This window comes from Ovis canadensis, chromosome 2 (assembly GCF_042477335.2).
Source record: "Ovis canadensis isolate MfBH-ARS-UI-01 breed Bighorn chromosome 2, ARS-UI_OviCan_v2, whole genome shotgun sequence".
Classification (NCBI taxonomy): domain Eukaryota; kingdom Metazoa; phylum Chordata; class Mammalia; order Artiodactyla; family Bovidae; genus Ovis; species Ovis canadensis.
In genome coordinates this window covers 87,720,534-87,742,689 of record NC_091246.1, presented here as the reverse complement: position 1 = coordinate 87,742,689, position 22,156 = coordinate 87,720,534, and the positions used below count along the sequence as shown (strand labels likewise).

The window sequence follows — 22,156 nt, the reverse complement described above, 5'->3', positions numbered from 1 at the left end:
CACTGGAGCTTTAATGACTGAAAACATTGACATTTAAAAATACTGTTTGCAGATGACATGATCCTCTACATGGAAAACCCTAAAGACTCCACCAGAAAATTACTAGAGCTCATCAATGAATATAGTAAAGTTGCAGGATATAAAATCAACACACAGAAATCCCTTGCATTCCTATACATGAATAATGAGAAAGTAGAAAAAGAAATTAAGGAAACAATTCCATTCACCATTGCAATGAAAAGAATAAAATACTTAGGAATATATCTACCTAAAGAAACTAAAGACCTATATATAGAAAACTATAAAACACTGATGAAAGAAATCAAAGAGGACACTAATAGATGGAGAAATATACCATGTTCATGGATCAGAAGAATCAATATACTGAAAATGAGTATACTACCCAAAGCAATTTACAAATTCAATGCAATCCCTATCAAGCTACCAGCCACATTTTTCACAGAACTAGAACAAATAATCTCAAGATTTGTATGGAAATACAAAAAAACTCGAATAGCCAAAGCAATCTTGAGAAAGAAGAATGGAACTGGAGGAATCAACTTGCCTGACTTCAGGCTCTACTACAAAGCCACAGTCATCAAGACAGTATGGTACTGGCACAAAGACAGACATATAGATCAATGGAACAAAATAGAAAGCCCAGAGATAAATCCACACACATATGGACACCTTATCTTTGACAAAGGAGGCAAGAATATACCATGGAGTAAAGACAATCTCTTTAACAAGTGGTGCTGGGAAAACTGCTCAACCACTTGTAAAAGAATGAAACTAGATCACTTTCTAACACCGCACACAAAAATAAACTCAAAATGGATTAAAGATCTAAATGTAAGATCAGAAACTATAAAACTCCTAGAGGAGAACATAGGCAAAACACTCTCAGACATAAATCACAGCAGGATCCTCTATGATCCACCTCCCAGAATTCTGGAAATAAAAGCAAAAATAAACAAATGGGATCTAATTAAAATTAAAAGCTTCTGCACAACAAAGGAAAATATAAGCAAGGTGAAAAGACAGCCTTCTGAATGGGAGAAAATAATAGCAAATGAAGCAACTGACAAACAACTAATCTCAAAAATATACAAGCAACTTCTGCAGCTCAATTCCAGAAAAATAAATGACCCAATCAAAAAATGGGCCAAAGAACTAAATAGACATTTCTCCAAAGAAGACATACGGATGGCTAACAAACACATGAAAAGATGCTCAACATCACTCATTATTAGAGAAATGCAAATCAAAACCACAATGAGGTACCACTTCACACCAGTCAGAATGGCTGCGATCCAAAAATCTGCAAGCAATAAATGCTGGAAAGGGTGTGGAGAAAAGGGAACCCTCCTACACTGTTGGTGGGAATGCAAACTAGTACAGCCACTATGGAGAACAGTGTGGAGATTCCTTAAAAAATTGCAAATAGAACTACCTTATGACCCAGCAATCCCACTGCTGGGCATACACACCGAGGAAACCAGAATGGAAAGAGACACATGTACCCCAATGTTCATCGCAGCACTGTTTATAATAGCCAGGACATGGAAACAACCTAGATGTCCATCAGCAGATGAATGGATAAGAAAGCTGTGGTACATATACACAATGGAGTATTACTCAGCCATAAAAAAGAATTCATTTGAATCAGTTCTGATGAGATGGATGAAACTGGAGCCAATTATACAGAGTGAAGTAAGCCAGAAAGAAAAACACCAATACAGTATACTAACACATATATATGGAATTTAGGAAGATGGCAATGACGACCCTGTATGCAAGACAGGAAAAAAGACACAGATGTGTATAACGGACTTTTGGACTCAGAGGGAGAGGGAGAGGGTGGGATGATTTGGGAGAATGGCATTGTAACATGTATACTATCATGTAAGAATTGAATCGCCAGTCTAGGTCTGACGCAGGATACAGCATGCTTGGGGCTGGTGCATGGGGATGACCCAGAGAGATGTTATGGGGAGGGAGGTGGGAGGGGGGTTCATGTTTGGGAACGCATGTAAAAATTAAAGATTTTAAAATTTAAGAAATAAAAAACTAAAAAAAAAAATACTATGAGGCTGTTATAGCTGCTGGAGATCTTCAGGAATAACCTAGACATTTCTCTGGAATCATTTCAGCAGAATTCAGTTGAAAGAAGAGAAACAGGACATTCTTGATAATTTTCTGTTAGTCATTTATAGCCATATATGTGTGTGTGCGTGTATAAGCATATATATATATATATATCTATTTATATATTCAGATAAAGATATCTGTTGTTAAACATTTGTATATAGTTATGGCAGAGTATGTGACAACCTATAAAATTAGTTTTATATATAAATACACATATACTTTCTTTTTAAAGTTTTCTGCATTGCTTCATTAGGTAGTACCTAAATATAGTACAACTGACCTATCACTTAGCAGGCCTGTTACTCTCTTCCTCCTGTCTATCCTATGTTTCCCCAAGAAGCTATCACTCTGATCACAGGCACATGCTGCCCGAGGTGATGTTACACTGACTTAGAAAGGTCACTCACCAAGACCATCCTTTAAAAAGTGACATTTTAAAGTCAGAATCAGAACTGCCTTTTTTTTTCATTAAGTCTGACAAATCAAACATTAAAAAGCTGTCATAGTATTTACCCTAGCTGTGAATGTCAGTTTTTCTAAGCCATTTTATGAGCTTTAAAAATTTAATTTAAATATATCACAGCCAGTTCAGGGTGGAGCACTGGAGATTTATGCTAGACATTAAAGATATTCCATCATATTCTGGAATGCTGACTCCAGGGTGTTCTCCTGGTTGCAGCTGGGATGAGCCCCTTGAAATTCATGGTATGATAATATAGCAAAACATTTCATAAGAAATTATTGGTATCATTGTTGATACTTCCCACTGGAATAGTCTGGCATTATTAAGGTTGTGACGACAAGGTGTGGACAAGGAGAACTACTCCATACAGAATCTAGAGCTGTGATTCTGTTCGAAATTAAGGTTTCAATTCATCTGCCGACCTGGTACTATTTCAGAGATTCGAAATGTTGCTCTAAAATAAAAGATATTTGGGCTTTAGTCAGTTATCGAAAAGCTCTTGAATTTGAGTTAATAGTACCTGAAGGAGGAAGTGATTATACAGCTTTTGTCTCCTGCCTCATATGAAAGGGCTTGCTTTGGGGGGAGGGTCATGTGTGGAGGGGTATATTAAGTGATGTGACCCGTTTCTCCTTTGTGAAGCCTGGTTTGTAGAACTGAGGTCCTTCCAACTCTGCATGGAATGGGGTTGCAAGGGTTAAAGTCTACACAGGAAATCTTCTGAGACACAGGGAACATGTTTACATGACTCCACTGAATAATCCTAACTCAGGTTAAAAATCACCTTTGGGGTAATTAATTGCTGAGATTAAGAAGCATTCCAGAGTTACTACCTTCTTCTAGAAGGATGGCCTCATGATGGTTCAGGGGTCTGTTGTCATAGCATTCCTGGGTGGGGCCTGGGGTGGTAGAGCCTAAGGGCAGAGCTCTGTGTAATGAAGGAGGATCTGGGACCAGCCCTGTGGTCAACACAAGACATTTTTGTGGCATGAACAAATGAGATGCCTAAAGGGCAGGGTATTCCAAAGCACAGTGTGCAATTTGGGCCAAGGTGGTGGGAATGCGGGCCTGGAGGAAGCGTGAGAGAGCAGCCTGGGGATGGCGGTGTGGGAAGGTGAAGAGGGAAGATGTCTGAAGACTTCACCTGAGCTCACAGTATACTTGGCTCAGGGCAGTCAGGCTGGCTTGAGAAAAGTTAACTCATCAAGTGTGTACTCTTTTCCAATGGGATAACTTACTCGCCCAGAAGGACACTGTAAACCAACAAAGAACACACTTACCTAAGATCCTTTCTGATTCTGAGTTTTCTTTCTTGACAGAGCAAAAGGAGAGGATTGATAAGGAAAAGGGAGCAAGAGGGCAAGGATTTCACCTTTTAATATTAATACTTGCTGATGTCAGCTCCAAGTCTTCCCTCAGCTAGACTTTAATATCAATTTTACCATTTAAGAGATCAACAATAAAGCTGTTCAGGTTCAGATCTGCTCTCCTTGACTACACCTATCCATTCACATATGGGAAATTAAAATATAACCAGAAGATGATAGTGGGACCCAGGACACAGGTCTGAACAGATTAGGCTCACTTTCCATCTTCCAGAAAATGGAGTTTTCATTGTTTATATCTCCCAAAATAGCATAATTGCTACCTAATATTTGATGAGAACTCAGGGAAATGCAGCCACCAGCTACAGCCTAAATTACTAACAGGTTCCTTCTGGTCACTACTTGTGCTGGCTGAAAGGTAACTTCTGTGTCTATCCAATTTCAACTTTTGAGATGGCAAAAACAATAAAATTTGTGTAACCTCAAATTGATTTAAAATCTGTTAATCCTGCACATTTTTGATTGGCTTCAGCAGAACGATTAAAAATATCTTCAGCCTTGTGGGTTATATTTTGGTGTAGATCAAAGGTGACAATGGTGATTGCCGCCATGAAATTAAAAGATGCTTACTCCTTAGAAGGAAAGTGATGACCAACCTAGATAGCATATTCAAAAGCAGAGACATTACTTTGCCAACAAAGGTCTGTCTAGTCAAGGCTATGGCTTTTCCAGTGGTCATGTATGGATATGAGAGTTGGACTGTGAAGAAAGCTGAGCGCTGAAGAATTGATGCTTTTGAACTGTGGTGTTGGAGAAGACTCTTGAGAGTCCCTTGGACTGCAAGGAGATTCAACCAGTCCATTCTGAGGGAGATCAGCCCTGGGATTTCTTTGGAAGGAATGATGCTAAAGCTGAAACTCCAGTACTTTGGCCACCTCATGCGAAGAGCTGACTCTTTGGAAAAGACTTTGATGCTGGGAGGGATTGGGGGCAGGAGGAGAAGGGGACGACAGAGGATGAGATGGCTGGGTGGCATCACTGACTCGATGGACGTGAGTCTGAGTGAATTCCAGGAGTTGGTGATGGACAGGGAGGCCTGGCATGCTGCAATTCATGGGGTCGCAAAGAGTTGGACACGACTGAGTGACTGAACTGAACGGTGACAGTACCATAAAATGTTATTGCCAAACAATGGCTTCACAATATACATGTCCTATACCCGGAAAAAACCTAGATTGTCCATTGACAGATGAATGGATGAAGAAGTTGTAGTACATGTATACCATGGAATATTACTCAGCCATAAGCAGGATCACATTTGAGTCGATTCTAATGAGGTAGATGAACCTAGAGCCTATTAGAGAGTGAAGTAAATCAGAAAGAGAAAAATATCGTATGTTAACACATACATATGGAATCTAGAAAGATGGTGCTGATGAACCTATCTGCAGGGCAGCAGTGGAGATGCAGACAGAGAACAGACTTGTAGACACAGTGGGGAAGGAGAGGGTGGGATGAATGGAGAGAGCAGCCTGGAAACATATCCACTACCACATGGAAAACAGATAGCCAGTGGGAATTTGCTGTATGACTTTAGGAGCTCAGACTGGTGCTCTGTGACCTAGAGGGGTGGGATGGGTGGGAGGTGGGAGGCAGGTTCAAGAGGGAGGGGACATATGTATACATATGGCTGATTCATATTGATGTATGGCAGAAACCAACACAATATTATAAAGCAATTATCCTCCAATTAAAAATAAATTTAAAAAATTTTAATATGCATGTCTTGTATACTGAAATAATTTTTTAGTGTGTTTGGGCATCATATGGATCATATGACCCAAGCATAGTTTCATCACTTTGGCATTCTCAACTTTTAACATTTTAGGCATAGATATATTACCTTGGCACAGTGACACAACTATAAGTAAGCATGTACAGTTGTTGACAGTTAAATACCTAAGACATTTCAGGAACTTTCCCTGCCTTGGATATAAATGATGTACACTTTATGTTCTACAAATATCTCCTCAGATCCTATAAGCATAGATCAATTGTATATGAAGCATACAAAATATTATTTCCAAATCAATATATTCTGAAAACATTTTAAATGAAAAACAGTTCACATACTCTCAATTATTTGAATTTTATGCCCCTGGTTAGCAGAATGGTTAGAATCGTAAAGACAAAGGTATCTGGTTATTTACATATTCCGCTAACGCATCATTTTCCCCATCTGCTCATAAAGTTCCACTTGGCTTAGAGAATCATAATAGAGGGCAGAAACAATTTTTTTCAAGGCACATTTGTTTCAGACAAAAGATCATGATCGTTCAATTCAGATGATCATGGAAACTGGAGATAAACACACACCATCCGAAATCCTGAGTAGTTCCTTATATTGCAATGAAGCAACTGCAGCCACTGGCTATGTCCTTTCCATCTGACTTTTTAACTTGCCTGGGCCCAGAGATCATCAGAGCTTACTCAACATTTCTCCCTCATTAAACATGGGAGAAAAGATGTCCTCATTGTGAGTGGCGGGCGCCCCCAGCAACATGGATGAGTAGTTCCAAGAAACTGTCTTCCAGAATCAGATGGAAAATTTTAGGTTTTAAAATAACAGACTGTCCATGAAAACACTTAAGAACTCCACGGTCTGAAATTGGAAGACTTAGAAACAAACGAGAACCCCAAGGATAAGACTATTAAATGCTTACAAAGTGACCTGATGGAGAAAATTGATTCTCTGCTTGTACTTGTTCCACTATCCGTTCCTTTTCAACTACATATGAACAATTTGGGCACACATATTTTTACATTCCCAGCAATGACAAAAGATGCTTTTATAAAAGTGTTTCCAAGATGTCATGGTTTAGAAGACAGTTTGGGAAATCATTTTAATATAGATATTTTTATACCAGTTAAGAAAGAAACTTTGCTGGGAATGCAGATCCTTAACGTGACAAGAGGGGTTATTGATAGCTAGGGAGGGAGATTTGATGGGAAATCAGCCAGCCTTTCCTTGCCTATCAAAATCTCTCTTGGGAGTGTATATGGGAGTTAGTAGCCATATGGTGGTGGTTTAGTAGTTAAGTTGTGCCCGACATTTTGTGACCCCATGGACTGTAGCCTGCCAGGCTCCTCTATCCATGGGATTTTCGGGGCAAGAATACTAGAGTGGGCAGGCATTTCCTTCTCCAGGGGATCTTCCTGACCCAGGGTTGAACCAGAATCTCCTGCATTGCAGGAGGATTCTTTACCAATTGAGCCACCAGGGAAACCCAGTGACCATATTTTCCATTACTGTATTTTCTACAGTAGTACAAAAGATCATAATCTTAAAGAATTAGTTATTGACTTAAATACCTTCTTCTCCCACTATGGTTTTAATCACTAACACCTGAAGTAGAAAAATGACTGAATCTGTTATCACTATGGACTAAACCTAAGAGAACCAGATTAATATACATGGAAACATTGAACACTATTTAAATAATATTCATTCAGTGACAAAGCTTCAGGAACTCTCTAAGTGTTTAAAGAAGTGAGGTATGATGCAAGGACCCTAGACAGAGAAACAAAGAGCAGGACTAGTCCCAAATATCACTGACTAGATGTGTGATCTTGAAAAAATCACTCAGCTCTCTGTAGCTCAGTTTTCATATCGATAAAATGGCAGTGGGATCAGGCTTTAAACTCTTTTCCAGTTCCAGGTAACCTCAGGGTTAACTGTCATTATACATCCTTTCCCTTTGTCAACAGATATTACTTTGGCGACCAGCTGAGAAAGTCAGAGGTGGCGTACTCTGTCCTTGCGAACAACAGACGGTTTTGTCGTCTTTGATCTGGGTTCATACCACATGCACTGAGGCAAGGGCATAGACAAATAAAACTGAATGTCAAGAGCATTGCCAGGCCCGTGTCAACAGTGTTTCTTGGTCAGATACACTGAGATATAGTGCAAAATATCAGAATGACAAGTGAAAGTAAAAGCATTACTTGTGTTAGCTACTCATAGCTGACAGTCTAAGAGAGACAGGCCTAGAGAGAAATACATCTGTGTTTCATTCAGTCTGCTTTAGGTTTAGAACGGTTTCCTCCCCCTCCTTAGACTTCTTGGACTAGAGACAATCACGGGACACAGCTGCCCTCAGAGAGAGATGCTACAGTGAAAGGCAAGAGGGTGGCAATGATCTGAGGCCTAGCCCCTTCTTACCTCCTCCACAGGACTCGGAGCACTTGGTGAAGCCCTCATACTCCCAGTCGTAGAGCTGGTCAAAGTCCTGCAGGCCACCCAAGAGGCCATCTGTCTCTTCCAGGTTAAGTTCGGGAGTCTCCCCGTGGCATGGTCCTGCGTAACAGGGGCGCTGGGACGCTGGCTTGGGTCCTTCACATTCGTCAACGGGCAGGTCGGCCACGGACTGAGAGAAAGACAGGAGCACCTGGCACCTGACTATTCGCACCTGGGTCCCCACACCACAGGTGACCGTGCAGGCCGACCAGGCCTCTGGGATGAACCTGCAGTCCGCAAGCAAACAAGAGGACAGGATGAGAAGCCCCAAGCAGGAGACCGCAGGCACCGGGAGGGGCCACATCCCACCTGCCACTGTGGCCCAGGGCCGTCTCAGGATGTGCTCAGGGCTCTGCCACCCTGTCCTGTCCTGTGCTGGGTGCTTCAGTGAAGCCCATGAGCTCATCTGCCAGTCTCTGGATTGGTTTCTTCGTGCGTGTCACATGAACCCCCAGCTGGAAGATATTCCAGCCACAGACCACCTGCTTTCTCCCAGCTTTGCACCCACAGTGATGGCTCTTCAGAGCAGGGAACTGATTTCTTCTCTCTTGATCTAAATTCCAGCCCTTGTGCCTCCTGCGAGATGTTGGCTATTCTTAAGCAGACTAATACTGATACTAAAAACTATAACAAAGTAAGCCCTTAGAGATATTTAAGGAAGTATATATATTTTTTTGTTTTAGTCTGGATTTCAGATTCTGTAACTTTCTTTGCTTTTTTGCTCAATGTGCTTCCCAAGATTTATTTATATATAGAAAGAGAAAGAGGGTTTTTTTTTCCTTTTTTTTTTTTAAGTTTCCAAGAATGGAGCAAAGCCTTCTTCCTCACACATTCTTTGAATTAGCCTGGCCTGCGATTCTTTTTATATCTGAGAGAAAAGCCTTGCTACAAATTTAAATCCACAGGCATGTCACTGTAAACTAGGGGTTTTGCATCCATACATGTTTGTTCGACAGCCTCCAGTCCCTCTCCACCAAGCGAAGTCACATTAATGAGAACTTCCCTGAGTTTCTCTAGAATGTAGGACAAAAAAAAAAAAAAAGACTGTTTTCCTCCAACTAATCAACAATTGCCATATCTGCAATGACCTTGAGGAGTATCCAGGGAAAAAAAGCCCTGAGGGCACCACTAACATTTTCACAAAGTTAGTATAATAATCTGGAGAAAGGACTTTGGAATAAAAATCTTAAATTTTTTTTTTTTCCTATGATCCAACTGCTTTCGCCCTGGGAGTCGTGCTGAGGAGGCATGCAAACCTGGCTCTTTAACCCTGATTTTGGCAGAAAAGGAAAGACGTGATAAGAAGGTTATAGCATTAAGTCCCAGCAAGTGAAAATAGTTCCCATCTAGTTTAGGGAAGCTGAAATTCTAAAAGGAAATTGATCCAAGTTTTCAAACTGGAAGAAGCAAAACAAAGTTGTGGCCTGAACCTGGGCTGTGTCCTGAGCAGGGAGACTGGAACAGAGACCCAGAGCCACGGTGTCTGAGGCCGGGAGCGGTCCCCTGACGAAGGATTTGACACTCGCTACCTTTGAAGAGCCACCCCCAAGAGGAAGATGAGGGTCATACACAATCGTGTCAGGAAGGTGGATTAAGGAGGAAGCATCACCCCGAATCATTCCCAAGAAATTCTCATCACAGGGTAGCCTCCCTCTTTTGTTTTTTAATTCCTGACTCCATCTTCTGGCACCTCCGGACATGGTAGGGAAAACGCATCCAATAAGATTAAAATCTCTTTCTCTCTTTAAATAATGCTACCTGTAGCCGTCTTTTAGGAATATAAAACCAAACTCTGCAATCAAAATAGTTTTAACCTTCTTATTATACATTCACATCTGTCTGCCTGAGTCCTGGGACAAAAATCATAACAAAATATACAAGCACTGATTTTTACAACCCAGGTATAGACAGAAAGGAAAATCTACACCATGCTACTGCTACTGCTAAGTCGCTTCAGTCGTGTCCGACTCTGTGCGACCCCATAGACGGCAGCCCACCAGGCTCCCCCGTCCCTGGGATTCTCCAGGCAAGAACACTGGAGTGGGTTGCCATTTCCTTCTCCAATGCATGAAACTGAAAAGTATATAAGAGAAACCCAAAAGCAAGTGATAAGTCTTTAAACTTTGACAACAGTGAATACTGCTTCTTTAATAATGTGGTCCTGAATTTTGTTTTCAAATAAAAAAGATGACAAGATCTCAGAAAGAATAGTACCCTATTAACTTTTCCTATCTAGTAAGGATTATTACTCTGTCGGCTATAATAGCCCTTTCAGTGACCATTACAAAAGACTAAGAATCAGATAGATTTTTTGGTAAAGAGAGAGATAGGGAAGATTTTAGATTCTGTGGGCTATGTGTATGGGTCTTTGTTGTTGCAAAACTTAACTCTGTGAAAGCAGCCACAGGCAATACTAAACAAAATGAGTGTGCCTGTGTTCCAATAAAACTTTATTTATAAAAACTGGGGTGGGGAATGGGAAGGGAGATAGAAAGGTCTAAATCTGGCCTATTGGGTTGTAGTCTTCCAACTCCTTCTATAGAACATTTAGTGGACATGTCAAGCACACCGAGATTCATCAGTTCCCTCAAAACTTATTTGAGGCATCTGTCTCCATCTTTTCCCACATATATAAACTTATGAGAATGACAAGTAGCTAAATTGATTTATATTTTACCCCCTAGATTAAAAGTGAGTCCCGTATGAAATCTAGAATGGAAAGGATGCCCAAATGAAACCCTCAGCTCTCCCTGCCTACAACATGAATCACTTTCCATTTGTTCTCTCTCCGGGACTGGGAAGATACACCAAAATCACAGAAAGTAGAAAGAGATGCCACTGCTCCATGGATTCACTGCCACGATAGAGACTTGTTTATTCTAAAGCAGCATCTAAATGAAAAAAGAATCATGTGTGTTGTGGGTATGTGTATATTTTTGACTATTTGGATACTTAGGGTTAATCTACTTTATGTCTCCCAAGTGAGAACCTTATCAAGTGTCAGACAGCCTTATTGGCATATTTCCCAACCCACTATCCTTAGGTCTTCATCAAATTCACACCAATTAAGAACAATTTGGTCTTTAAGTGGTGCTGTCTTTTGGCACTCAGTTTAATTTCTCTAGTGCATACGCTGGATGATATAATATTCTCTCTCACTGAAGGCAGGAGATTGTATTTCAAAAGAAAAATATCTAATAGTGCAAATGGCCAAATGAATAATAACTGTTTTTCATATGAAACCTTCCCCCACATCCCTGGATCTCCCAACTCTGTATTTACTATCTTGAGCTTTCTGGCCACAAGTGGGAGGAACAAAGGTCAGGGAGAGGGCAGTCAAATGAGCCTGGAGGTTTAACAGAAACGTTTAGAAGCTGAGTAGTTCTTGCTGAGTTAGAACCTTTAAAGTGTGACCTTTAAAATGGAGTCAATGTCCTTTTAAAAAAATCTGCATGTTATTAAAATAAATTCATATTAAAAATTAAAAAAAATCTGCATGTTAATTGTCTTGATGTACACATGGACAATGTATTATTGGAGTTTAATTTAGGCAACTTAACTATTCTTTTGGTTAGCAGCACGATTGCCAGAAGAATGAGGGATGGCTTGGGTAAGTGAGTTCTTTAAATGGTGGGCTTGAGCTTCAGAAATGATTGATATGATTCTGCATTTAGTTTTCCCATCCTCAGGATAAAACAAACAAATGAACAGAATCTTGGCAAATAAATAATGTATGTTTCTTCTGTTTGCAAGCTTCATTGTTCACTTCACTACCAAAAGGCTTATTCTTTAATTAGAGGTGTAACCACAGTCCCTATAACAAAATAGATGAGTGATAATCAAATTCACTTGTAAAATCCCAAAGCAGTTTAGTTTATTAGTGGCTATTATGGAGTCAGAAGCATGGACTGAAATAATAAAAACTATCACTTTATTTATACGATGCTACAGGGAAACAATTCACTTTTAGTCTCATGTCACTTCAGGTATTAACCACTAAGCTCTAGTTTTACACACATAGTCTGATATTCAACTTTTCTCCTCTTCCTTTTCTCTTTCCTCCTTTCATATGCGTTGTCTAAAAAATCACTGGGATTATTCAAAATATGAGTAGCAGAATATAGTAGCTCTGTAGAGTTATTTTGATGCTGTTATGAGCCTCAGCTCATTCTCTAGTTTCAAAATACAAACTGAAACTTGAAGGAAATCACATTACAGATATTTGATTTTAGTTTAGTTTTCAATCTTATAACATTTGAATTATAAGTTGATAGGGGCTGTATATTTCTTTTTATTCTTTCTTTGATGGTTTTAGGGTGAGGGGTGAAGAGGGAATAAACTTAATAGTGTAGGAAAAAATTGTAACAACTTTAAAACAGACCCTAAATATTACTGAATATTCTGTTCAGTGCATTCTTTCTGATTATTGCAAAATTTTAAAATCTCTGAGATTTAAAATAACCGTGAGTTATTTTTATTCCTCTATAAATTGTAGAAAATTGATCATGAAAATGATTCAGGCTCATAGAAATGAGGATTAACTGTGTCTGTGAGTCAAGTCGCTCAGTCATATCTGACTCTTTGCGACCCCATGGACAGTAGCCAACCAGGCTCCTCCGTCCATGGGATTTTCCAGGCAAGAATACTGGAATGGGTTGCTATTTCCTTCTCCAGGGGATCTTGCCAACCAAGGGATCGAACCTGGCTCTCCCGCATTGTAGGCAGACACTTTACCATCTAGTGGATTGTGTCTAGTGGAATGTAATTGGTTGTCCTGTAGATAGACCCATTTTGCATCTACTTGTAAATTCATTTCAGCATTCTTATTTGCCTGAATATGTTTGGCTCTTTTAAATTTCCTTTGAATTGGTTGTAACATCTTCCTGCTGCTGCTGCTGCTGCTAAGTCACCCCAGTCGTGTCCGACTCCATGCGACCCCATAGATGGCAGCCCACCAGGCTCCCCCATCCCTGGGATTCTCCAGGCAAGAACACTGGAGTAGGTTGCCATTTCCTTCTCCAATGCATGAAAGTGAAAAGTGAAAGTGAATTTGCTCAGTCGTGCCCTACTCTGAGCGACCCCATGGACTGCAGCCCACCAGGCTCCTCCGTCCATGGGATTTTTCAGGCAAGAGTACTGGAGTGGGGTGCCATTTTCTTCTCCGAACAGCTTCCTAGTTTCTTCATTAATTAATGAAGTCAATGCAATCTTTGACAGATGTTTATTTTATATTTGCATGAGATTCATGGTTATTCCCATTCTAAAATTTTCTCATTTAATAGTGACCACAGAGGGATCTGGAGAAGAGTACATTGGAAAAATAAAATATTGTATAAGTAATTCTATGCCAAATTAACCAGAAAGTCTTTTACATAAATATGTCATTTGGGGACCAAAAAATCATTATATGTTATTGGTAAAAATGATATTTTGTATTACTTCATCTTATTTTTAACTCAATCTTTTTCTCTTCTTTCTTTTTCAGTCTTAAAAGAGTTGGTTCTTCTGATTTTGGACAATCTTTGAGAGAGTAAAATCTTTAGGAAATGGTACAGTTACCTAAAATCTAGCTGGGCATTTGGATCTATGTATGAGCCATTTGGATCTATAAGAAAAACACATTGCTGCTGGGTGGGAAAGAAAGTTAGAAAGGGAAATAGAAACACATTCTTTCATCTACTTAATTATTTATTCAATGTCTCTATGAAATTAAAAGTTTCTTTTTAATAAAAAACCTTCAAACTAGTAAACAAATAAAATGTGGGAATGCTACAAAGGGAAGGCAATTCTTTAACTGTATCACTTTAGGAGTTTTAGAATTATAAAATCCATCATACTAAGACAGACTTAAAATGATTATTTAAAAATATAGCTAAAGCATTAAGGTGTTGAGAGTATACTTATCCAAGATATGCCCCTACATTCACTTAGAGCCATACCTAACACCTAAATCGTTCCAAATAAACGAGAATCTAACTTATTGTGAAAATTCTTTAGTCAAGGATACTTGATCCGCATGTGGAATTATAAAAATATTTCTCAACTACTGCTGTTAGCTTACAACTTTCTGGAACTGCAAATAATTCATGCCAGTTATGCAATGCATATTGAAGTCTCCAAGCAAAATTTTGTAAAGGTATCCAAGATACCACTCTATGAAACATCTAATAGCACCACTTTTTTGTCATAGATTCTTCACATCCATATCATGCGTGAATTGGGAGGGTGTTCAGCAATGTAAAGTGCCCAGTAGTATAACCAAGAATAGAATGGTTCTAGAAATTAAGCTGACAAAACAAATGATAATTTTGGTGCAGTCACCAGTATGATTATTTGAAACAAAATTCAGTGACTACCCCGTCTAGTAGTGCTAACCAGTGATGGGAAGGACGGACTCAGTTTCCTAATTCTCTAAGGCGTCCTGGGAGAGCTATATTTAGTGGCATTTTCCAAGTAGTTGACATCATTTTCTCATGATAATGATGCCCTTTTGAGTTCTTTGAGAGGCAGCTGGCCTCTGCAAGAATGCCTCAATGGCTTTCTTGCAGAAATGCTCAGTGTTGAAAGGAGGGGAAGAAAGGCTGACTGCATTAAAAATCACATTTTCCTTTCAAAGAGACTTTGTACTAGAAGGAAATGCTGTGGGAGATCAGAGCTCTCCCCAAGTTCCAAAAAGCCAGAGATGACTGGACTCTTTCAAAGTCTAGGACCTCATACAAGTGAGTACTCTGTTAAACTCATCTTATGAGTCTGAGCCAGCTTTCTCTGATGTGGTTCCAGACAAGACATTAGAAGGAGTCTTACTAAGAGTGGGACCCTCTTGACCATCAGGAGTTATTCTGCTTTAACAAGAAGAGAAAAGACAGGAGAAAGACAGTTGATAATAAACGTTTCAGAGTATTAGCCTCAAATTTTCTGCTATTCCTGACATATCCAGTCTTCAATTATCTTATTTTCAGTAGCATCCAAGACACCTGATTGTGCCTCTTTCCTTGAATTACTTTCTCCTCAACTCACAAGGCATCAAACTTTGCTTGTTTTTGATTTCTGGTCACTTCCTTCTCAGACTCCTTTTCTAAATCCTCCTCTCCTCAAACTCTAAATATTGCAGTGCCTGAGGCTCAGTTTGGTGTGGTCTTCCGATGTGCTCATCAGTGATTCTTGGTTTCAAAAACCACCAAAGTTCAGGCAATTCTATGTACTGACTCTCCAGTCTAGACCTTTTATCTGGGCTTCATATTGAAACTTTTTTGTTAAATTAAGATTTGGGATAGGGAGCCATTTTACTCTTTGAAAGGAATAAACATTAATATATTTAATGTTTTAAAACATTATATAGTGTGTCTTAGGTACCAGTCTCACTTCTAACTGCTTTACAAATAATATTAAAACCCAAGAATAATCTAATGAGATAAGAATTATAATCCCCATTTAATATGTAGATGAGGGAACAGGTATAAACCACACACCTAGAAGAGTTTCATGCTCTTAACCACTACACATTGACATCCCTCCTGATTGACATGTTCACTTGGATATTTCAAAGTTATCTCCAACTTAAAGTATTCAAAATGGAACTCTTGATTCCCCTCCTCAGCATCTGATTCCTCTTCCAACCTTCATCACAGCAAATGATTCAACTGGGCAGCTAACTGCTCACATGAAAACTTAGGATTTACTCTTGATCCTGCATTTTCCCTAACTTCTCACTTTCAAATGATTTCCAAATGCTACTAATTCTCCCTTGAAAATATATCTGAAATCCATTTATTTCTATCTCTACTACATCTACCTTGATATAACAGCAGCAACAACCACCACAATAATATTTAATGTTCATTGATATTTTTATTTATTTTTTAATTGAAGGATAAATGCTTTACAGAATTTTGTTGTTTTCTGTCAAACCTCAATATGAATCAGCCTTAGGTATACATATATCCCCTCCTTTTTGAAACTTCCTCCCATCTCCCACCCCATCCCACCCCTCTAGATTGATACTGAGCCCCGTTCGAGTTTCCTGAGCCATACAGCAAATTCCTGTTGGCTATCTATTTTACATATGGTAATATAAGTTTCCATGTTACTCTTTCCATACATCTCACCTTCTCCTCCCTTCTCCCCATGTCCATAAGTCTATCCTCTATGTCTGTTTCTCCACTGCTGCCCTGTAAATAAAGTCTTCAGTACCATTTTCTAGATTCTGCATATATGCATTGGGATACGATATTTATATTTCTCTTTTTAACTCCCTTCACTCTGTATAATAGGTTCTAGGTTCATCCACCTCATCAGAACTGACTCAAATGTGTTCCATTTATGGCTGAATAATATTCCATTGTATATATGTACAACTTTTTTATCCATTCATCTGTCGATGGACATCTAGGTTGCTTCCACGTCCTAGCTATGGTAAATAGTGCTGCAATGAACAATGGGATACATGCGTCTTTTTCAATTTTGGTTTCCTCAGGGTATATGCCTAGTGGCGGGATTGCTCAGTCATATGGTGGTTTTATTCCTAGTTTTTTAAGGAATCTCCACACCGACTTCCATAGTAGCTATATTAATGTACAGTCCCACCAAGAGTGCAAGAGCATTCCCTTTTCTCCACACCCTCTCCAGCATTTACTGTTTGTAGATTTTTGATGATGACTGTTCTGACTGGTGTGAGGTGATTTCTCACTGCGGTTGTGATTTGCATTTCTCTAATAATGAGCAATGTTGAGTATCTTTTCATGTGTTTGTCAGCCACCTGTATGTCTTTTTTGGAGACACGTCTGTTTAAGTCTTTCCCTCATTTTTTGATTGGGTTGTTTGTTTTTCTGGCACTGAGTTGTATGAGCTGCTTGTATATCTTGGAAATTCATCCCTTGTCAATATACTAACAATGGAAAATCAGAAAGAGAAATTAAGGAATAAATTCCATTCACCACTGCAACAAAAAGAATTAAATATCTAGGAATAAACTTACCTAAGGAGACAAAAGAACTATACACAGAAAATTATAAGACACTAATGAAAGAAATCAGAAACAACATAAACAGATGGAGAGATAGTCCATGTTCCTGGGTAGGAAGAATCAATATTGTGAAAATGTCTATACTACCAAATGCAATCTACAAATTCAGTGTGATCCCTATCAAATTACCAATGGCATTTTCCACAGAACTAGAACAAAAAATTTCACTATTCATATGGAAACACAAAAGACCCCAAATAGCCAAAGCAGTCTTGAGAAAGAAGAATGGAGCTAGAGGAATCAACCTTCCTGACTTCAGACTATATTACAAAGCTACACCCATCAAGACAGTATGTTACTGGCACAAAAACAGAAACATAGACCAATGGAACAAGACAGAAAGCCCAGAAATAAACCCATGCACCTATGGGCACCTTATTTTTGACAAAAGAGGCAAGAATATACAATGGGGCAAAGAGCACCTCTTCAATAAATGGTGCTGGGAAAACTGGACAGCTACATGTAAAAGAATGAAATTAGAACACTTCATAACACCATACACAAAGATAAACTCAAAATGGATTAAAGACCTAAATGTAAGACCAGAAACTACAAAACTCTTAGAGGAAAACACAGGCACAACACTGGATGACATAAATCAAAGCAAGATCTTCTATGACCCACGTCCTAGAGTAATGAAAATAAAAACAAAAAGTAAACAAGCGGGACCTGATTAAACTTAAAAGCTTTTGCACAGCAAAGGAAACTATAAGCAAGGTGAAAAGACAACCCTCAGAATGGGAGAAAGTAATAGCAAATGAAACAACTGACAAAGGATTAATTTCCAAAATATACAAGCAGCTCACTGATATGTTTTAAGCATTTCTATACATTAACTTGTTATAACATTGTTAGGAGATGGGTATTGTCAGAAACATTGTTAAATGGGCAAACAAGATTACTGGGTTTCTTTCAATGGGAAGTCTAGCAGACTTACAGGGGCTGTCAAATTCTAAGGAAGCTGGTCTATTTTGCACCTTAAAGAGATGCAATGGAGAAGGCAATGGCACCCCACTCCACTACTCTTGCCTGGAAAATCCCATGGATGGAGGAGCCTGGTAGGCTGCAATCCATGGTGTCGCTAAGAGTCGGATACGACTGAGCGACTTCACTTTCACTTTTCACTTTCATGCACTGCAGGAGGAAATGGCAACCCACTCCAGTGTTCTTGCCTGGAGAATCCCAGGGATGGGGGAGCCTGGTGGGCTGCCGTCTATGAGGTTGCACAGAGTTGGACATGACTGAAGTGACTTAGCAGTAGCAAAGATGCAAGGTTCCTTGTAGAGGGCCTGTAATGATGGAGATTTTTTTTGTTCAAAGTGATGGACATTATTTTTCTGTTCATGTCAATGGAAATAATTTTGCCTGATAGAAAATACAAACTTTTCTAAATCCAATTCACATTAGAATTTGTTTTATCATTTTATTGGTTTCTTCATAATTCAAGAGTTAAACAAAAATTTGACATGTGCTCATTTTATATTTATTAACAGAAATAATGATTTTAACTTTCTAAAGATTGTATTTTAACAATAATATTTTCATCCCCACTTCTAGGTAATAAAATCGACACACAGATATTCCCAAGGTCATACTGCTAAATAAATGGCAGAGTCAAGATTTAAACCATGGCCATTTACTATAGAATCCATGCTCTTCTCCAACTCACTGTCCTGGCTCTCACACTGCCACATAAGCCAGATCACTGAAGCTAACATCTGCTCTCTCCTGAACTTCCACAATAGCCACTGGTCTGTTTTCCTCCTCTATCAGCTCTTACTAACTCATTATTCATGCTGTAGCCAGGAGGGTCTTAAAATGTAAAGCTTTAAATTGTTCCTGTTATATTCAGAATGAAAGCTAAACTCCTTACCATGGTTACATTATGCCATTATCCACCTTCAACTCCTACTATTCTCCCCTCATCACTGGCTTCCAGACATACTAGTCTTCCTTCACTTGCTTAAACGTGTGTCATTCTTTCCTGGTTCAAAGTTTTGAAATGTGTGGGTCACTCCCTGGATGAATCTCCTTTTCCTCTCAGTTTAGAATAACTTCCATTCATCTTACAGGTCTCAGCTGAAATGTCCTTTCTCAAAGAAGACATCCTTGACCTTGGACCTACTGAAAGCCCCATCAGACTCTCCGAGAGCACTTCTTCATTCATTTTCTTATAACAGTGATCAGTTTTTGATAATCAAGTGTGAACATTTATGGTATAACTCTCTTCATAAGAGCAAACCTCCATGAAGACAGAACTTCACATAATAGGTGCTCAATAAATATATTTAAAAAAATGAGTGAGTGAATGGATAAATAAGAGGTTAAGGATTGATGTTATGAGTGATTTGATATTGGGTTTATTCTTGGCCCCAGAGATTGAAAGCAAGCAAGATAAAAAGCCTAAGACCTTTCCAGGCATTGGCATGGAAAATCCAATAACCTTTTCCTGTTTAGACGTTTCTTATGGTCTTTTGAGAAGTGAATGTGCCCAGATTTAGTGGCTATCATAGGCTGATTTATTTATATTCTTAGAGCTGCCCTTGGGCAGTATGGGGAGGCCTCAATTCATCTTGGTGAGGTTTGGGTTATCATGCAGCTTGAAGCAAGTTTAAATTCTGTGTCTATTATACTTCAGTTGAATCTCAATAAAAATGCTGTTTTATAGAATAAAAGGATTTGGGGGCAGTTTTGAATCAGAGGCTGCCTTCAGTAATTTATATATGATGCTGATCTAACACTGGTTATTTTATAACCAGCCACCCATCAGTGAAGACTTTGGAGCATTCTGAAAGTGTTCCTAGGTTAGAGAAGCTCCCTCTTTAAAACTCATTACACACAGAGATTTGGGAAAAAGAGAATATAGACTTTTAACTGTTTGTTGCAGATACAAATGGAGCCAAATCATTCTTCCCAAATGAAAAATGAGGCTAGGACACTTGTTTCAGACCATCTTTCTCTCCACTGCTTTTTTGACCTATGTGAACAGAACATGATTTAAAAGTTTGGTTTTCCTTGAGGCTAGTCCGAAGATTTAAAAAACCAGGTCCAATACAATATTGCAAATTAATTAACCTCCAATTAAAATAAATAAATTTATATTTAAAAAATATAAATAACAACGACAAAAAAAGATAATCTTATGGAGGCTTTTGGCAAAATCTGGAGTAAGGGAGCTTATGGAAATATCAAATAAAGTTTGTTTTTAAAATCTCAAAAACAAACAAACAAACAAACAACCCAGGTCCCAGGGACTAAAATACCATCAGAGCATACAATGCTATTAGTGCATTTGGAGTTCTTAGCTTAATAACAGAATGTAGATTTCAACGTACATTCTTTTCCCTGAATTTGATAAAAATATAAAATACTGTAAACTCAGAATACTTGTCATGAACCATTTCTTCTTCACACAGAGCAGAATTAGTTTATCTTGTAATTTTGTAAAGGTTTCTTCCCCTTAATTCAACAAGTTTGGCAAAGCTTTCCAATGAAAAGTTCAGTTCATTAAAAATGACCTTAATGGACTTAACATATATTGGTGCTGACAGGGTCCATACTTTATTTTGGCACACGAGGATCCCATTAATTTGTCTTTGCCACGCTCTAGGGCTCAGCTGAGCAACAGTTCAGATTTAGCTCTGAAAGTAGCTGCAGAATAAGCATTAAGTGGAGACAGTAGGAGGGGCTGACACATTTAGAACTTAGTGGTTTGCAAGAAAGGCTTTTCTAGTGACTACATAAAAATGTCTCTGTCTGCTCTCTTGAATTTGTTATTGATTTTTTCTGTGTATGCTGGGAGCAAGCTTGGGAGATCAACTGTATGTAACTCAGAGCTGACAGAGGATGAGCACTTTCCAAACTTTCCTTATTTTTGCCATTTGTTACAGATTGCTTTTTGCTCAAATCAAGGTAACTAGCCTTTGTCCTTTAGGATGAATTTCTGGCTAAATTCAAAGTGAGATGCCTATAAGCGAGTCTTAAAAGAGTCTCAGAAATATAGAGGGGATGCAGAGAAGTGGTGTTAGCTAAGAGCCATGAGCTGAAATTGGAGGGTATTTGTGGTCACTTGCGGTTGTCTCACATGCTATATGATATAATATGTATGAAGCAGAGATACCACCTCTCTCAATTTCTCCATTTGGAAACGAATGATTATGAAACATGTTTGCTCTCAATATTCTCAAGAAAGATGAATGATACTGGAAAAGGTACAACCATAGCCACAGTTAACACCTAAACAGAGTTTCTTGCATATCAGGCACTTTACACATAACTTAATCCTCTCAACATCTTTATGATATAGATACCATTATGTTCATTTCTCAATGAGGAAATTAAAGCCTATGGGGTTAAGTGACTTGTCAGGGTCCCCTGTTATTATTGGGGGGAATCCATGATTCACATTCAAGGAGTCTGTCCCTGGAACCCACACTTTCCACCACTGGGCATGCTGCTACCATGCTTGTGTGTGCTACGTCGCTTCAGTTGTGTCTGACTCTTTGTGACCCTATATCCCTTGGACTAATCCTCTGTCCAAGGGATTCTCTAGGCAAGAATACTGGAGTGGGTTACCTTGCTCTGTGAATAATAGTTAAAGTGGTTTTTAATTTGATTCCAGCAGGGCTGTTTCCTTGTTTGGGCACACAAATACAGAGACTCACCACCCCCCCCCTCCCCCACCTCACCAACTCACATAGTTGGCAGCCTGATATATCTGAAAAATTTCAGGAAATTATCAAGGATTTTGGTACTATATTTTGCAACACCTAACACAGATTAATGAGGTACATTTTCTGATATAAAATATCTAATCATTTGCTATATAAAAAAATCAAATAATCTTTCCCCAAGTGCTAGTTTTAGAGTCAAAGTCAGATACACAAACATATCATCAT

At 38.9% G+C, this 22,156-nt stretch overlaps 1 protein-coding gene across 3 annotated transcripts in view; it reads right to left on the bottom strand.

The window, feature by feature from the left end:
* Positions 1-22,156, bottom strand: part of ADAMTSL1 (ADAMTS like 1) — a 1,110,365-nt gene that overhangs the window by 222,300 nt on the left and 865,909 nt on the right. For all 3 annotated transcript variants that reach the window (XM_069576633.1, XM_069576634.1, XM_069576635.1), the window contains one exon: positions 8,162-8,463. In XM_069576633.1, the coding sequence (XP_069432734.1) occupies positions 8,162-8,463 (302 nt within the window). The remainder of the gene's footprint in view (positions 1-8,161; positions 8,464-22,156) is intronic.